General features: G+C 56.9%; 1 protein-coding gene across 5 annotated transcripts in view; it reads left to right on the top strand.

Moving 5' to 3' along the window:
- Positions 1 to 14,625, top strand: part of ERI3 (ERI1 exoribonuclease family member 3) — a 110,171-nt gene that overhangs the window by 69,457 nt on the left and 26,089 nt on the right. For all 5 annotated transcript variants that reach the window (XM_082766347.1, XM_082766346.1, XM_082766345.1 and 2 more), the window contains exon 7: positions 9,859 to 9,958. In XM_082766347.1, coding sequence (XP_082622473.1) covers positions 9,859 to 9,958 — 100 coding nt within the window. The remainder of the gene's footprint in view (positions 1 to 9,858; positions 9,959 to 14,625) is intronic.

Here is a 14,625-nt window from a genome sequence, read left to right as displayed (position 1 = left end):
GTCAACAGTCCCGAGGAAGAGCTGCTGCCGAGATGATCCAGTGTAAACTCTGCCTTTGATGAGACAGGTATCGTCCCCGGGCGCCGGCACCTCGTTACCTCGCCTTGGTGTTCCCTCCCTGCCACCATGGGGCCCTCCGGCGTGGGCAAGGGACGCGGCCGCTGCCCTCGTAATCTTTATTGATCTTTTCCCCCGATGCCTTGTGCATTGTATTCTCCTGCTTTTCCAGCTCCGTCTCCTCTGAGCGGCTTCGCATCTTATGGGCGGGCTGAGAAACTCGCTTCCATGCACTTCTTGCGGAGCAGGAGCAGTCGGGGGCTGGTGCTGTGCCAAACGTGAAAGCTTGTTTTCTGCTCCTGCCAGTCTGCGGGCTGGGGGGAGGAGGTGGGAGGCTGCAGGGCGCACGTTTCCATGCCCCTCTGGGCTGTCCCAGCACTGTGGGTTTTGGGGAAGGTCGTGGCTCCATCCCAGGAAGGGCTGGTGGCTGTGAGTGCAGGAGCTGTCGGATGTGAGCGCACGGAGCTGTGCGGTAAGGGGCGAACAGAAAATGCGGTGAGGGGGATCCTACAGGAGCACTCGCTTATTTCTTTCCCATCCATCAGGACCTGGGTTGCAAGAACAGGTTGTAACACTGACATAAACCTGCTGGTTGCCCAGCAGCCCTCCTGACAGCATGCAGGCACCTGCCCTTGAAAATACCAGGCACAACTAACAGGGGTGCATTGCCTCGTCTTGCCCCTGCGATGGCAATGAAGGTGCAGTCATCCTGCACCTCCCCTCGGCTTTTCTCCTGGCTCCTTCTCCATGGGTCTGTGCCCTCCACAGCCCCACCGACCCCATTTTGGGGATGTTGGGCATCACCAGACGTGTCCCCTCTGAACACGTCCAGAGCTCCGTGCGCCGAGATGTGTGTGTGTGCCTGCCCTGGACAAATGGCTTTGTTTTGCACTGCAAAAACCGGAGTCAAAATGTCGTGTCGGTGCTCGCACACAACAGATTGCTCCTTTGCAGAGGGCAGCCTTTCTGCCGCTGGCTTTTACTTGGTGCTTCCCAAGCAGAACCGATCCCACGCAGGGAAACGATACAATATTTTGGCTTTTCCGTCGGGGTTTAGGGTGAAGGGGAGCGTGAGGGCCCTGGTGTTGGGGTCGGGCTGTTTCCCAGCCTGTCTCAGCCGGAGCAGGCTCTCTGCTAGGCGGCGAGGACGAGTCGCAGCGCCGTGCTCCCCCTGCTCCCGGCGTGTTTGATCCAGACGGGCTCTTTCAAGGTGTGTGGAAATGAGCTGCAATCTCATCGCCGCTGCCGAGGCTCCTCGGAGGAGATAGCAGAAGGGTCACGGCGCCTCAGGAAATCTCCCTGCAGGCAGCGTACCGCCGCATTTCCCAGCAGACAGACAGAATAACCTTTAGGGCATGGTAAGGGGCAGCATTTTCAACTCTGGAGCCAGGGAGCTCGAGAGCTCGTTTCTCTGACACATCATTCCTGCATCCACCCGAAATACCTCTGTCATAACCCTCAGCTGGAATGGAAAAAAGGCTGGGGAGCTGGTCCCTTGTGTGGGACCAGCCTCACCTGCAGAATGCACCCAGGCCCTTTTGCATGGCAGAGGGAGATCCACAGCCTTGGAGGGTCGGGCTGATGGATTTGTGGCAGCATTTAGCTGATTTTGCCTTAATTCAAGCCACGTTCATCCTATGCACAGGTGCAAGGCTGCCCTGCTGAGCAAGCCTCCAGCACAGCACCGTGCGTCCATGCCCTCTCTCGCCTCCCCCACGTCTGCAGCCTCACCGGAGAGATGCAGCACCAGGATCCTGAGATTTTTTTCCCCAGATTTCTCTGATATGATTACGGGGATGTTGAGGGGCGTGTTTGGGGCCGCGGTGTGGCCGCCCCTATAAACTGGAGCCTCCAAAGCAGCCCCGTGCCACACGCGAGCGGCTGCGCGGCGCCGGGAGGAGGGCGCCGGGTCCCCCTCCTCCCCTCGGCGGAGTAAATAATGGCACTTTTTATTTAGCTATTATTTCCCAGTGGCAGATATCTCCTCGGCTGTCTGTTTAACTATCTTTATCTCACCCTCCTTCTCTGTTTGATACAGTTATAGATAAACAGATAGCTACCTTGGTAAATAACATGTTTTTAAGAGACCGCTGGTATGGTTAACACAGCGCGGCAGCTGTTGATTTGTCTTTCACTGTTGTTTTTTTTTTTCTTAAGGAAATGCTTTAAATAAGGGATACTTCATCTATTAAAAAAAAATACACTTGTAGCAGCTGCTAAGCCCATCCATAAGCCTGCTTTACGTTGTATTTGTGATGGGACTGACAGTGCATGGAGGAGCCTGATTATACACAATTCCATTTTAGCAAGCCCTGCGATGTAATTTCACAGGGCGATCAGTGTTTGAATGTAATAGCAGCCTGTGCTAAGGTGTCAGAATATTAAAGGCGCTAATGGAAAAGCTCCCTGGTACACAAGGGGGACAGCATTACAGGAGACGTCGCAGATGGCTGGGCACTAAACTAATGGGGCAGGATCCAAGAAGGGGAAAAAAAACTAGCGAAGGGAGAGCTCACGGGAGCACGGGCACCTGCTTCCCTCTCACACGGAAATTAAACAGCGAGCGAGGGAGAGGCGAGCGTGTGCGTGTGTAAAAATAGAAGTGGAGGGGGGGAAATACCCCCTTCCGGAGGGCTGCGGTGTTGTGACTGAAAAAAAGGCACCGGCTTTGCTTTGGAAAGGTGCGGGGTTGGGTTGTGGGGTGCGTGGCTGGGGGGGTGTGGGCACAGCCGAGTGGCCCCGGGAAGGGGAGGAGGAGATGAGTGGACGCTGTGGCTTCGTGTAATGCAGCAAAACGGCAGCTCTTCGGTGCTCTGCAAGCTCCAGCTAAATCCACGCCGGGGAGATGCCTGCGGTGTCACGCTTTTCTCCATGTCCACGTCTCCAGGGGCTGACGTTGGGTCCGATTTTGAGGCAGCACCAACCTCTGCCTGTTCCCCAGCACTGCTGGCGGCACCGTCCTTTCCTTGGCCCTGACTTTCCCCAGAAGCAGCCGCAGAGGATTCATTCGCCTGGCCCACGCTCAGCTGCCTGGACAGGGAACGTGGCAGTGGGTGGACGTCCACGCAGCGTGTCCGTGGGCTTGTCTTCGTGTTACCCCCGGCTTCCTCGGCCAGCGGGGTCCCGCAGGGCCAGGGGTGGCACCGCAGGGTGTGAGCCAGGACAGGAGGGGTGAAGGAGGCGCAGGAGGTTGCTGCCTGCCACCCGGCTGGGTCTGTGCCCTCCAGGTGCTAACGGGGAGCTGCCTGTGCATCTCCGTGCTGGAAGCAGTGTTTGGAGCTGCTTCCAGAAACCAGCATAACCCAGCCCGGCTCTCAGCCAGAATCACTGGGATGGCAGAGCCCTGCTTAAACAGCCTGCCCCTAGCCCGAGGGCAGGGCGAGGACCGTGGGAGGCACAGAAAAACGCCCCCGGTAAATCTCATCCCCTGGTTCCCACCGGGTTGTGCTGCTCAGCTGCTGGACCCCCGCTCCTGCTGCCCGATGCTGGAGCTGCTCCTGTGGGTGCCCTGCTTCTCCCCTCTCCCATGCCAGCACTGCCCACCCGGCCCTATTTCCCAGCCCTGCAGCCCTGGGGCTTTGTTTTCCTTGCGCCCAAACCCAGGGCTCGGACCCAGGTCCCCGAGGCATTCACCTAGCGTGCCACCAGCCGCAGAGCACACAGCGGTCGAGAACATTTTATCTGGGATAATCCACAGCCTGGGAGCAGAGCAGAGGCTGGTCTTGTTCAAACACACGGGAACGGGAAGCCTAAACTGCTTGGCACTCTGACACTCCGGCCTCACGGGCGCTGCCGTCGTTGCATAAACCTCAGCTCCTGCTGATCCCGTGGGGCCGCGGGCACCCTGCCCATGGGGCTGCTGCTGCTCGTAGGGTCCCTATTGGGGCTGAGAGGGGTTATGGCTGGGTGTTTGTGTTTTATGGCTGGGATGTGGGCAGCCAGGCTGCTCTGGGGTATCTCTGGGTGCACCGAAAGGCCAGGCACCGTCCTGTGCCTCAGTTTCCCTTTATCTGCTTGTTTGGGGAGTTTTAGGGCACGCGTGCGCTGCGCAGGGACCCTACAGCCAGCGGCGTGCTGCCGGGGGCTGCCTGCCCAGCGAGGGGAGAGCGCACACAGGTAGGGCGCATCCTCTGCAGCTCTCCCTTCAGCCTGGCCTGGCCTCCTGGGGGCTGTTGGGGGGCTGTTGGGGGGCTTTACCTGCTCATTTCGGGGGCCCCTTTGGGCGCCGCGCCGGCACGAACGCCAGCGGAGCTCTGCGAGGCGGCCGGGTGCGCGCAGAGAAAGGCAGGGATGGATGGAGCCGGTGTCAGGGCAGCAATTGCTTATCGTGCCTTATCTGGGAATATGAAACTGTATTGCATGACATCCAGAGGCAGGCTGAATAGATATGCCAATTCATCTCGAGCCCGGGCTTTGACAAGCTAGACTGCCCTTGTTGAAAGGCATCAGTCAAACAAGAGCTGCCGGCTGCTTCTCCCTTTCTTCGACTTTCCCTCGCTCCCGCGCTCCGTCTCCCCCTCTCGCCGCCTCCCCTCCCTCCTCCTCCTCCTTTTTTTTTTTTTTTTTTTTTTTTTTTCTAAGCTGTTTCCGCACCAAATTGAAAAGCTTTGGAAATAAGAATAATAAAAGCCCCCCAAACTAATACCGTTTTAAGTACCCCCCCCCCTCCCTCCCCGAATGGGCTTGATAAGGAACCCCAGTGTATGAAGGCATGTTTAGATAACATTGAGAATATTACGGCGGGGGGGAGAAGGCAGGGGGAAAAGCTTCCTGCCGCCTCTAAGCCGGGAAAGGCGACGGCACCCCGGCTAATACGAGTGTTTAATATTTGATGTGTTGGGATAAAGCAGGATCACCTTCGAATTGAATTGAGTGTCAGAATGAGAATCTATTACTGAAATTCTTGTGTGATTTGACAGCAAAGCAGACGATGTTATTCTTCACTAGTTACCGCAATCTTCTCCCCTACATCACTTAAATATTTTTTTCTTTGCTTGAGTAAACACACATTATCCTTTTTTTCCACCTCCCTTTCCTTTTTTTCTCTCCCTCTTTTATACTTTTTTTTCCCCTTTTTTTTTTTTTTTTTTTTTCCTTAAATCAAACCTGCCTCTCGCAGGGCCGATGGAGCAGATTGTTATTTCTTTATTTGTCCTATTAAATGGAATTCCTGATCGTTTAATCCCGCTTTTGTAAGTGATTTAAAAACACTTGAAAAGCCGCGGATGTGGCAGCGCTTCTGACTAAACTGCTTAAAAAGGGACGAGCTTCACCTGGGCTCGTGTGAGCGGGGGAAATTCCTGCCTCCTGGCAGCCAGGAGGGCAGCCAGCCCACGGGGGACGAGTTTTGTTCCTCACCCTCCATACCTCCGCTTTCTGCTCTGCTCCTTCCTTCCCTGCCCGCTTTAAATGCTGCCCCGAGGTGGTGGCAATTTGCCCCTTTTGCTCCGTGGTGCTGGGAAGTTGGCGTGGCGAGGAATCCCAGCAGACATTCCCCGTTCCCCTCCTTCCCTTAGCTTGCGTGCAATTAAATAATGGGATGGCGAGGGACCTGCTGTCCTGGGGGCCTGCCTCAAAGACACCCCCAGCCCCCGAAGCTGAGGATGCTGGGGGGCTCCGAGAACACTTTAAGCTCTGTCTAAAAGCCCGCTTAGCCGTAGACGCGCCCTCCTTTTCCTTCCCAACACCCAAAGTGACACAAAGCCCTGACACCGCGCGTTGAGGTGAGTGAGAGGGAAATGCTTGTTTTGGGGCCGGGAGGAAGACGCCACTTTTGCTGTCGCCAAGTCATTTTCTCCACTGCGCCGGTGTCAGGGGGGTCAGCCGCAATCCGCAGGCTGCCGCGCCAGGAGGGGTCCTTGGGGAGCACCCCCTGCCCCCCTGCTTCCCCAAGCCAGCGAGGGAGGAGCAGCTGGGGACATCTCACCGCTGCTTGCTCGCTCTCCAAGCCCATGTTTTTTCACGGGCATCACTTTCTTTGACAGAAACTTTCAGCCAAAAGCACCGCCGGTGTCTTTTATTCCTTCATCCCCATCCACACAAACCGCTGAGCACCTTTGCTCCTGGGGGGATTTTCCCGAAAGGAAACGCTTCCTCCCTGCCCGAAAGTGTGCATATTAATATTAAAATTGCAATATTAAAATTGCAATCAGCGTGTGAAACACTCGCTGGGGCTGCAGAGAGGCCGGGGGAGCCTCAGGGTGCAGCAGCAGAGCCCCAGCAGCTCCGTGAGCGCAGGAAGGGTTTGTGAGGCTCCCCGAGCGTCCTGACCTGCGCCCGGGTGCCCCGTTCTCCTGGTGTTAAATCTTGCCTTAATGTGACTGCCGACCGCCGGTTTTTGTGAAGCGCGCCAGGCACTTCCCCATAAATAAATGATGGAGCATTATTCAGTCCACTTAGATCAATACATCAGCCTGACAAGTTCCAGTTCTGGGAATTTTCTGACCCCCCTGGAACATCTTCTCCGAGGCTGCGCCGCAGAAGGAGCCCGGCCGTGCTGGAGCTGCCAGCAGTGCTGGGGCCGGGGCCGGTTTGCCTTCAGCTTTTGGCAGAGGCAGGCAGGGGAACCCGGTGCCAAACTGGGCTGCATTTTTACGAGAACTAGGCAAATCCTGCCCATGGTCTTCCCCTGCAGTCAGTGCCGTCGTGCTGCCCACCCCACTCACGTGCACCTCTCCCAGCTCGGAGGACCGGCTTTGACCTCCAGGACGAGCCACAGCGCTCTTTTTTGGGGATCTGTACAAACTGAGGCAGGCACATGGTGGCCACAGGGAGGTTTGGTGACCCGGTGCACCAGCAGCGTGCCCTCAGACCCTTTCTGCTTCATCCCAGAGCATTTCTGCTGCCCCGCTGACCCACAGCATCTCCGTGCCGCAGGGCGCTGTGCCCCAAATCAGATCCCCCAGCTTCGGTTCCCCCGTCTTGGGTTTCCCGCAGGTGAGACGAGGTACAGGTTACCTGAGGACTTACCTCCCCTTGTAACAGGGCGTGGGTTATCTGCCGTGCTGCCCACACGTGAGGAGACACAGCCCGTTCCTAATCTCGCATTTCTCACAGGGATATCTGCTTGCCTCGGGTTTGAGATCCCTGCATTGGGGAGCCAGGGAGGTGTTTGCGAGCCGCCGCATGTGCCTAGGGGATGCTTTAAGTAAATAAATATAATTAATAATCACCCGACTTCGGAGGAGCGTTGGCAGGGAGGTAAATGGAGCCTTCACGGAATTACAAACAAAATCAGGAAAAAAGGGAGACCTTTCGGAGAGCTGGTGCGCATGGAAATAACTGTGTAACAGCTGCTCAGAAATCAGCCTGCAAACACCAGGTCGGTGCTTCGTAGCAGATCGGAGTGGCTAAGTTTGGTTTTGAATGATGATTCTGACCCAAAATATTTCCTGATGGCTTTTTAAAAAGATGCCTGTGTCTTTTTTTTAATAAAAACGTAGGTGAAAATAAAATGCGTGGGGTCCTGCTGTCACTTCGGTGCCTGACCTCGAAGGGGGCAGCCCAGTCCCTGCAGCACTGGGCTGCAGCCAGAGGGAGGGACAAATTAGGGTGGTTTCCCGGCCGAGAGGGTTTCCTGGCATTTTGTAGACTCGTGAGTAAGTTCAGGGGCTCAGTTTTGGGGCTGCAGCGGTGCCGGCGTCGGGCTGGGGACCCCGCGTCTTTAACAGTCAGCAGCAGAACTTTCCTGTTTAAAGATTAAACGTCGTCTTTAAATATTAAACAGCAAAGCTCCTCGCTCTTGATTGTGTGGCTGCTGCCGGCAGGCAGCTCAGAATTGCCAATTTTAATTAAAAAACTTTATTTTCGAATACAATTCCACCGCTGGCAGAGCTCGGCGGCCTCCACCCCTGGCCCGGCTCCCTTCCAGCCCCTCCGTGCCCGCGTCGCCGCCTGCCCACACCGAAGGGACACGGGGCTGCGAGCGGCCTCGGCTGGGGCTGATCAATGCCCCTGGCACTTCCCTCCCAAAGCCCGGGAAAAAACAATTAAAAGCCGATCGATCCTGCAGACGGCTTTGAATATGCAGAAGTGCACACTTGACCTTCAGTGGTCAGGCCAACCTGCAGCCCGGCTGCTTAGCTAGTTTGCTCAGGTACGGCGGCTGTACCCGCTGACCTTGGGTAGCCGAGCAAAATGCGGTGCAAAAGAGGGGCTGGTGCTCAGCCAGGGGGGGCTGCGGTACTCAGGAGCCCCGTTCACAGCAATGAATTGGGATTTTAAGCAGCCTGGGGGCTGCTTCTCACCCTCTCCCCATGCCCAAACTGGGCAGGGGCATGGGGAGAGGGTGCAAATGGCCCGAGGTGCTCGGCTGATGGGTGTTAGAGCGGCTTTGCCCCTTGCTGGCCCTGCTGGGACACTGCCACCCTCCCTCTGTGCTCCGTGGCTCGCTCCTGGTTGGGGTGGGAGCTCTCCGAGCCGGGAGCCTGCCTCTCTGCATCCGCCTGCTGCAGCCCAGGAGAGGGAGCCACAGGCAGAGCCGCCACAGCCAGCACCCAGGCCACCAGCCCCCGGCAAGTGGGGGCCCCCCAGCACCCCAGCACCCCGCTCAGCATCCCGGCATCCCAGCCACGGGAAGCGTCAGCGATGAAGACATCAGAGCCCGTTGGGTGAAGGCGAGGGAACCCTCCCCGTTGTGTACACACAGTGTAATTTCAGTGAATTATGCACAGACTTAATTAGGAGTTTTAATTGCTAATCATCTCCCCGCAGGATTAGCGATGCTGTCTATTAATTACCCGTGGAGCCCTCTGTTTTGCTAAGGCGGGCGGAGCACGGCGGCGCGAGCACTTACGGGGGCCAGCACTAAACCCGCTACCCCCGAGTCGGGGTTCCCGGGGGAGGGCAGGCAGCAGGGGCTGCGGGGTGGCCGTGCCCACGCTGGGGACAGCAGCAGGTAGCAGGGCACGGCCCCAGGTGGCAGCCCCCTGTCCCCTTTTCCCCCCCATCGCTGCTGCATGCGAGGGTCCCTGGGGTGCACAGGGGGTCCCACGCAGCTCCTCTCCAGCCGAGCCCCCCAAATTGGGCTCCTGCTCGCCCTGCTTGGCCCTGTTCCTGCTGCTGAGCCTCTCACCGGGCACGCTCAGCCTGCAGAGGTGGTGGCACTGCCCCTGCCCGCTGCGGGGTCACCCTGAGCCCATCAGGGGACAATGGCCCTCATGGTGGCACAGGTCGCATGCCATTCTTAAGGCTCACAATGTGGCCATGAGCTTAATTCCTCACAATGGAGAAGATACTGGGCTGGCAGCCCCTAATTACAGGTGTGGGGGCAGTGCAGGGGCCTGGCTGCTTCCCCCGTTTGCATTGTCCGCTGGGGTTGTGCTGCCCGCGCTCCCGGCTCCCTCTCTCCAGCCAGGCTGTGTCTCTGTGCCTTGGGGTGAGCAGCACGGGGGCCTGGTGGGGTTTTTCCCGGTGTGGGGGACCCAAGGATGGATGGAAAGGAAAGGGGAGGCTGGGGGGTAAGGGGGCTGCAGGTTGGGTCAGCCCGGGCTCGGCCACCCCTTTCCAAAAGCCTCTGAGTCCTGAGCTCAGCCCTGGGCAGCCCACCCGTGGTGCAGCAGGGAGGGTGGAAGGACGGTGGAGCAGCCCAGGGACGGGCAGGACAAGCCCCCAGCGTGATGGAGGTGACCATGGGGGCTGCTGATCCTACACAGGATGGGTCTGTGTTGAATATCGGGGTCACAGACCCGTTCCTGCCCCAGGAGCTGCTGAACACAGGCAGCTGCCGGCAGCGGGGTGCTCCCCAAAACGTCCCTGTGTGCTCCCTGTGCCGCCGTCTGACCCTCTGCTTCTCTCTTGCAGGCGTACAGCTTTGCCATGGGGAGCTGGCCAAAGAACGGGCTCTTAGACATGAACAAAGGACTGAACCTACAGCACATAGGGAGGCCTCACAGCGGGATAGGTGAGTGACCGGGCCCTGCGCCCTGCCCGGCCCCGCAGCTGCGGCTCGGGGGGCACCTCAGCTCCCAGAGCTGCTCCAGGAGGGGTGGGGAGAGCCAGCCGAAGGGTCTCAGCTGCTGGGAGGGAAGAAGATGTGCCAGGGGGAACACTGGTGTGCACGTGCCCGCGGTGTCCCTGCTGTACCCACACCCATCAGGGGATGGATGGGGGGCACATCGTGGCTCTCGGTTCCTCCAGGGGTGCTGGAGGTGTGGGCTGGGCAGGGGCTGTCCCCAACGGGCTGGTGCTCCAGCTCCTCTGGGTGCTGTGGTCCTCGGAGCAGGGGCTGTAGCAGGCAGCAGGCTGCAGGGCCAGCAGGAGCTCCGTGCACGGGGCACGGGGGGCTAGAGCAGCTCCGTTGGGCTGCACCCCAGAGGGCGGCATCGCTCTCGCCCCTCTCATGTCTCCGTTCCCTCTGCCTCCCGGCCCTTCATCCGCTCTGACTTCAGAGCGTCAAAGTTTGCAAGGAGGTGAGATTTACTTGGAAAAGTCACCTGCTACCTGGGCCTCGAGGAGGCTGTTTAATATTGTTTCAAGACTCCAACCATTAAACTCTCCAATCAATCCAAGTTACGGAGATGAATTATTTAAAGCTCACCAGCTTTTAATTAGCAAGCTCCTTTTGAACTATGGATCTGGTTGCATTATTGACGGAGGTAGCATTAAAATTTGCTTCCTTGCCTGGGAGCAGATCTGCCTTGTTTGTGTGCCACGTCGGGGGGGATGACGGAGAGGGAGCCCGGACTGCAGGAGCTGGGTGCTCCGTCCTGCTTCGGGGCTTGGACCTTCCCTAAGGTCCCTCTGGGGGATGTAGGGTTGTGTTGTGTCTCATCTTTCCTTGTTTTATTTATGGCAAGAGCGCTCTGTTGCTGTCATCCCCTTCCCTGACAAACTGTCCCCAGCTCTGGAGTATCATCTGTCCGCCGTTCGGTTCTGCCCGCGTTTATCTCAGCGCCGTGGTCTTGCTCAGGTGTCGCTGCCTGATGGAGCTGAGAAGATGCTGCTCGTGTCCCTCCCCGCTCCAGCCCTTTAGGAAGGTTTTGCTGCTTCGTTTCTGCCAGGCTTCCTCTATGGGGGAGCTCTCCTGGCTGCTATGGGGTGAGCCACGGGCAGACTGTCTGCAGCTCTGCCCCAGCTGTCTGCAATCTTCTGCCTGTGGCGGAGGCAGCAGCCGCTGGCCTCCTGTGCCTGGTGGCTTTAGCAGAGGCTGAGCTCAGCATCCCTCCTGGGACAGGGCCCGGGGTGATGCTGGTGGCTGGGGACCTGCCGTGCCTGGCGTTTTATAGGGACACCGGCCTCCTGGCCACATCACTTCCCGACTCAGGGATGTGCAACATGGGCTTTTCCTTTCAAATCCGGTAGAAAAATTGCCGTGGGTGGCCACTTTTTTGTTCTAAGCAAGATGTAAATTTGCGGTCTCGCCTGACGGGCTGTGCATTGCTTTATTTTCACCTCGCTCCCCGATTCACTGGCTCTGCAGATACCTGCTCCAAACCTGGGCTCTTCGCAGCCTCTGGGACCTCTCCTAACTCTGTGCTTCCTCTCCTCTGCTTCGTGCCCTGCCAGATCCCGTAGGGAAACCTCACCTTGCCCAGCTGCCGTGTGCGGGCAGGGCTCGTGGTGTACCCTGCTGAAATCTGGGGCCACATCCCATGGGAAATAGGCTGTGAGAGTGCAACAGCAAGCTGCTGAGCAGGGCTCGGGTGGCAGGGTTTGGGAAGGACAAGGCACAGGGGAGGGTTAGGGCACCGGGTCCGTGCGGTGACACCGACACGGCCGTGTTCTCACATCGGGGCCTCTCTGTGGAGTTGCAGGGACTGATACAAATCAGAATGATTGAAATCACAGCTTTTAATTGTGATTTAAATCAGCCAGCAGGGCACCTGCTTTCGGTAATTGATTTTCTTCTGGTTTTGCACTTTTTTTTAATCCGTTTTCCTGCAGAAAGGTCAAGTTTTACTGACCAGCACCTATCAAACCACATTCAGCTCTCCCTACCATTGCCCAGGTGTTAAGTCTCGTTGTCCTTTTACACATCAAATATCGTATTTGCATTTATTTTGATCAGTGCTGTTACATAACGTGCCTTTAGTCCGGGTTTTTAGATCATTGTTGCATTAGAAAAACAGTGAGTTACTGTTTGTTATTCAAGAGGTGGGGATTAAATTATTATTCATGATGTGATTTGTTGCGCTTTTGGATGGAAATTGGAATGCCAAGTATCTCAAGTACCCGTGAGGTCGTTTAAATGATGTTTATTAGTGAAATACTGCTTCCCTTGCATACGCTCAGCCTAGAAGGAAAAGTGCATTTCATATTTTTTGTTAACGATTCCAGATGCGTGAAACAAAAGTAAGAACAGTGGCTGTGAGTTGAACAAGTGCTTCTGGAAACCACCCCTTCAAGAGCTTAGAGTTAGTCTCCTCGTCTCCTACATTTGCTTGTTTTTCTGATTGTGGAAGAGATAAAAGGCACACCTTGGTTTTGTTCGGGCCTTTGTTGTTTCTTGGCTCCGAACGAGCCAGTTATTGCAGGGCAAACACACCGAGACAAGGGAGAAGTTTCCAAATCTGCAGAAGAAGCCGCTGCTGGGAAAGTTTGTTCCTCATTTCTCCTCTCCAGTTCCACCTGCAGTGGGTTGGAGCAGCATCTAAAGCCCTTGCTCTTGGTCTCTTTCGAATCTAATGAAATTTAACTGATCCTTCAAAGTTTAGACTTCGACGTGCAGATTATTAGGATTTCCCATTTAGCTCTAAATGTCAAGTTTGGGTTTTTTTCTTTTTACTTCTTCAGGAACAAGGTCACCCAGGCTGCTGTGCCTCTTGCTGACGGACCAGGAGCACACATCCAAGCCTTATTATACCCAGGCCAGGGGGCTCGGTCCTGCCAGGCACAGCAGGAGGGTCCTGGCCAGGAGGAGCCCACGGGCTCGGGATGGTGCCAGCTTGGTCCTGCTCACAGCTTCGGTACGGGGCTTCACCGCTTCCCTGTGCCATGGGGCCGAGGGAGAAGGGAGAAGCCTCCTGCCTGGGCAGGTCAGCGGCCCCTGCGGTGAGAGACCCAGCAAGCACCCGGCGCCTTCCCGGCCCCGTCTCTCTCTTTTCGTTTCCTGATTGGAAATCTCGGAAGGTTAGGGTGTGATATTGTTCCTGATCCGGAGCATTAATTAGGCCTCGGAAAGAAGAAGAGGAATTGCGTGTTTTTAACGGCGAGGTTAATGGGATGCTCGCAGAGTAGACAGTTTTAATGAGCTTCAACTCGATGCGCAGTGAGTTTACTCTTTGTGTTAAAAGGGTCACACTGCGCTAGTTTGATGTGGATTGTCTCCTGGCCCCCGGTGTCATAGGTGAGCGGCTGTCAGAGTCCAGTCAGAGCGCATTTACTTAGTGACACGATTCTAATTAACTGCCGTGGGCTGCCAGCGCCGCGGGGAGCCGGGCGGGCGCCTGCGGGGTGCTGCTGCCCTGCCCTGCCCGCCCGCGGGGGCTGCGCGCGCTAAGTGCGGTGGCGGGCACCCCTAATGGGGGCCTTTGGCTCTCAGCTCCGGCTCGGGAGGGTGGCCCACGAGACTTCTCCTCGCCCTGAGAGGTCCTCGGAGCTCGCCGGCTTTCTTTCAGCCTCCTCTTGTTGGCTTGATTTCCTTCCCCCTCTTCCTGGCTCTCCTGCTGCGGGGGTGCTGCGAGCCCCCCGTGCCCACCCACCCTCTGTGCCAGGTGGACCCAGGGGATGGGCGCAGCATTTTGTGACTCTCCCCTCTGTCACAATGGGGGATGGAGCATGCAGAGCCCACTTCTGGCTCTCAGAGGAGGTGACGCTCTTACCAGGAGCGGTGCCACGTGCTCAGCACCGTCCTTGTGCCATGGTGCCAAGAGCTGGAGGGCACAGGGCTCGCTCCGGAGCAGGGACCTGCCTCGGGGCCACTGCCCCGGACACCCTGGGGCTTCCGCTCCCAAGCAGCCCGAGACAAAAGGGGAAAGACCCCGAGTTAAATAATTAAAAGAGACTTAAGTAAAAAGCAACAGAAATGTCACCAAATGAGTGGTGTCACTCCGAATTAGCGCTGCTAAAGGTCAGGCGGATCCCGAGCAGGTGGAGCGGACGTGGGTGCCGCGGCGAGGCTCAGTGTCCTGGCAGGATGGGACCCGACAAAAGGACCCGGCCGGCTGCACCGTGGGACCACGGGACCAGGAATGGGGTGGCACACAGGTGGCAGGGTCCCGCTGCGAGTGCCGGGCCCTACATCCTGCAGGAGGAGCGGGGAGGCCGGTTGGAGGACGCGCGTCTGTCAGAGTCCAGTCAGAGCACATTAACGCGGTGACATGATTCTAATTAACTGCCGTGAGAGGTGTCACAGCTGGAAAAGCAGTGAGCAGAGACAAGCTTTTAAAAAAAGAAAAAAGCAATGTGACAGTCTTTTTTTTTTTTTCCTTTTCTTTTTCTTTCTATTTCTTTTTTTTTTCCTTTTTTTTTTTTTTTTTTTACTCTTGTGTGCTCTCTCCCCTCCATGTGGGAGTGGATCTAAAGATAATTAGGATGTCTGGCTGCCTGGGAACCTGAGCCAGGGCTCTTTTGCTTTCAGTCATTTAAGTTTTCGACATCTCTCTGAAGGGACTTGGTGGCGCAGTGGAT

Source organism: Aythya marila (assembly GCF_965140915.1).
Source record: "Aythya marila genome assembly, chromosome: 8".
NCBI lineage: Eukaryota > Metazoa > Chordata > Aves > Anseriformes > Anatidae > Aythya > Aythya marila.
The sequence above is the reverse complement of the archived record's forward strand: the minus strand, read 5'-3'. Positions and strand labels throughout refer to the sequence as shown.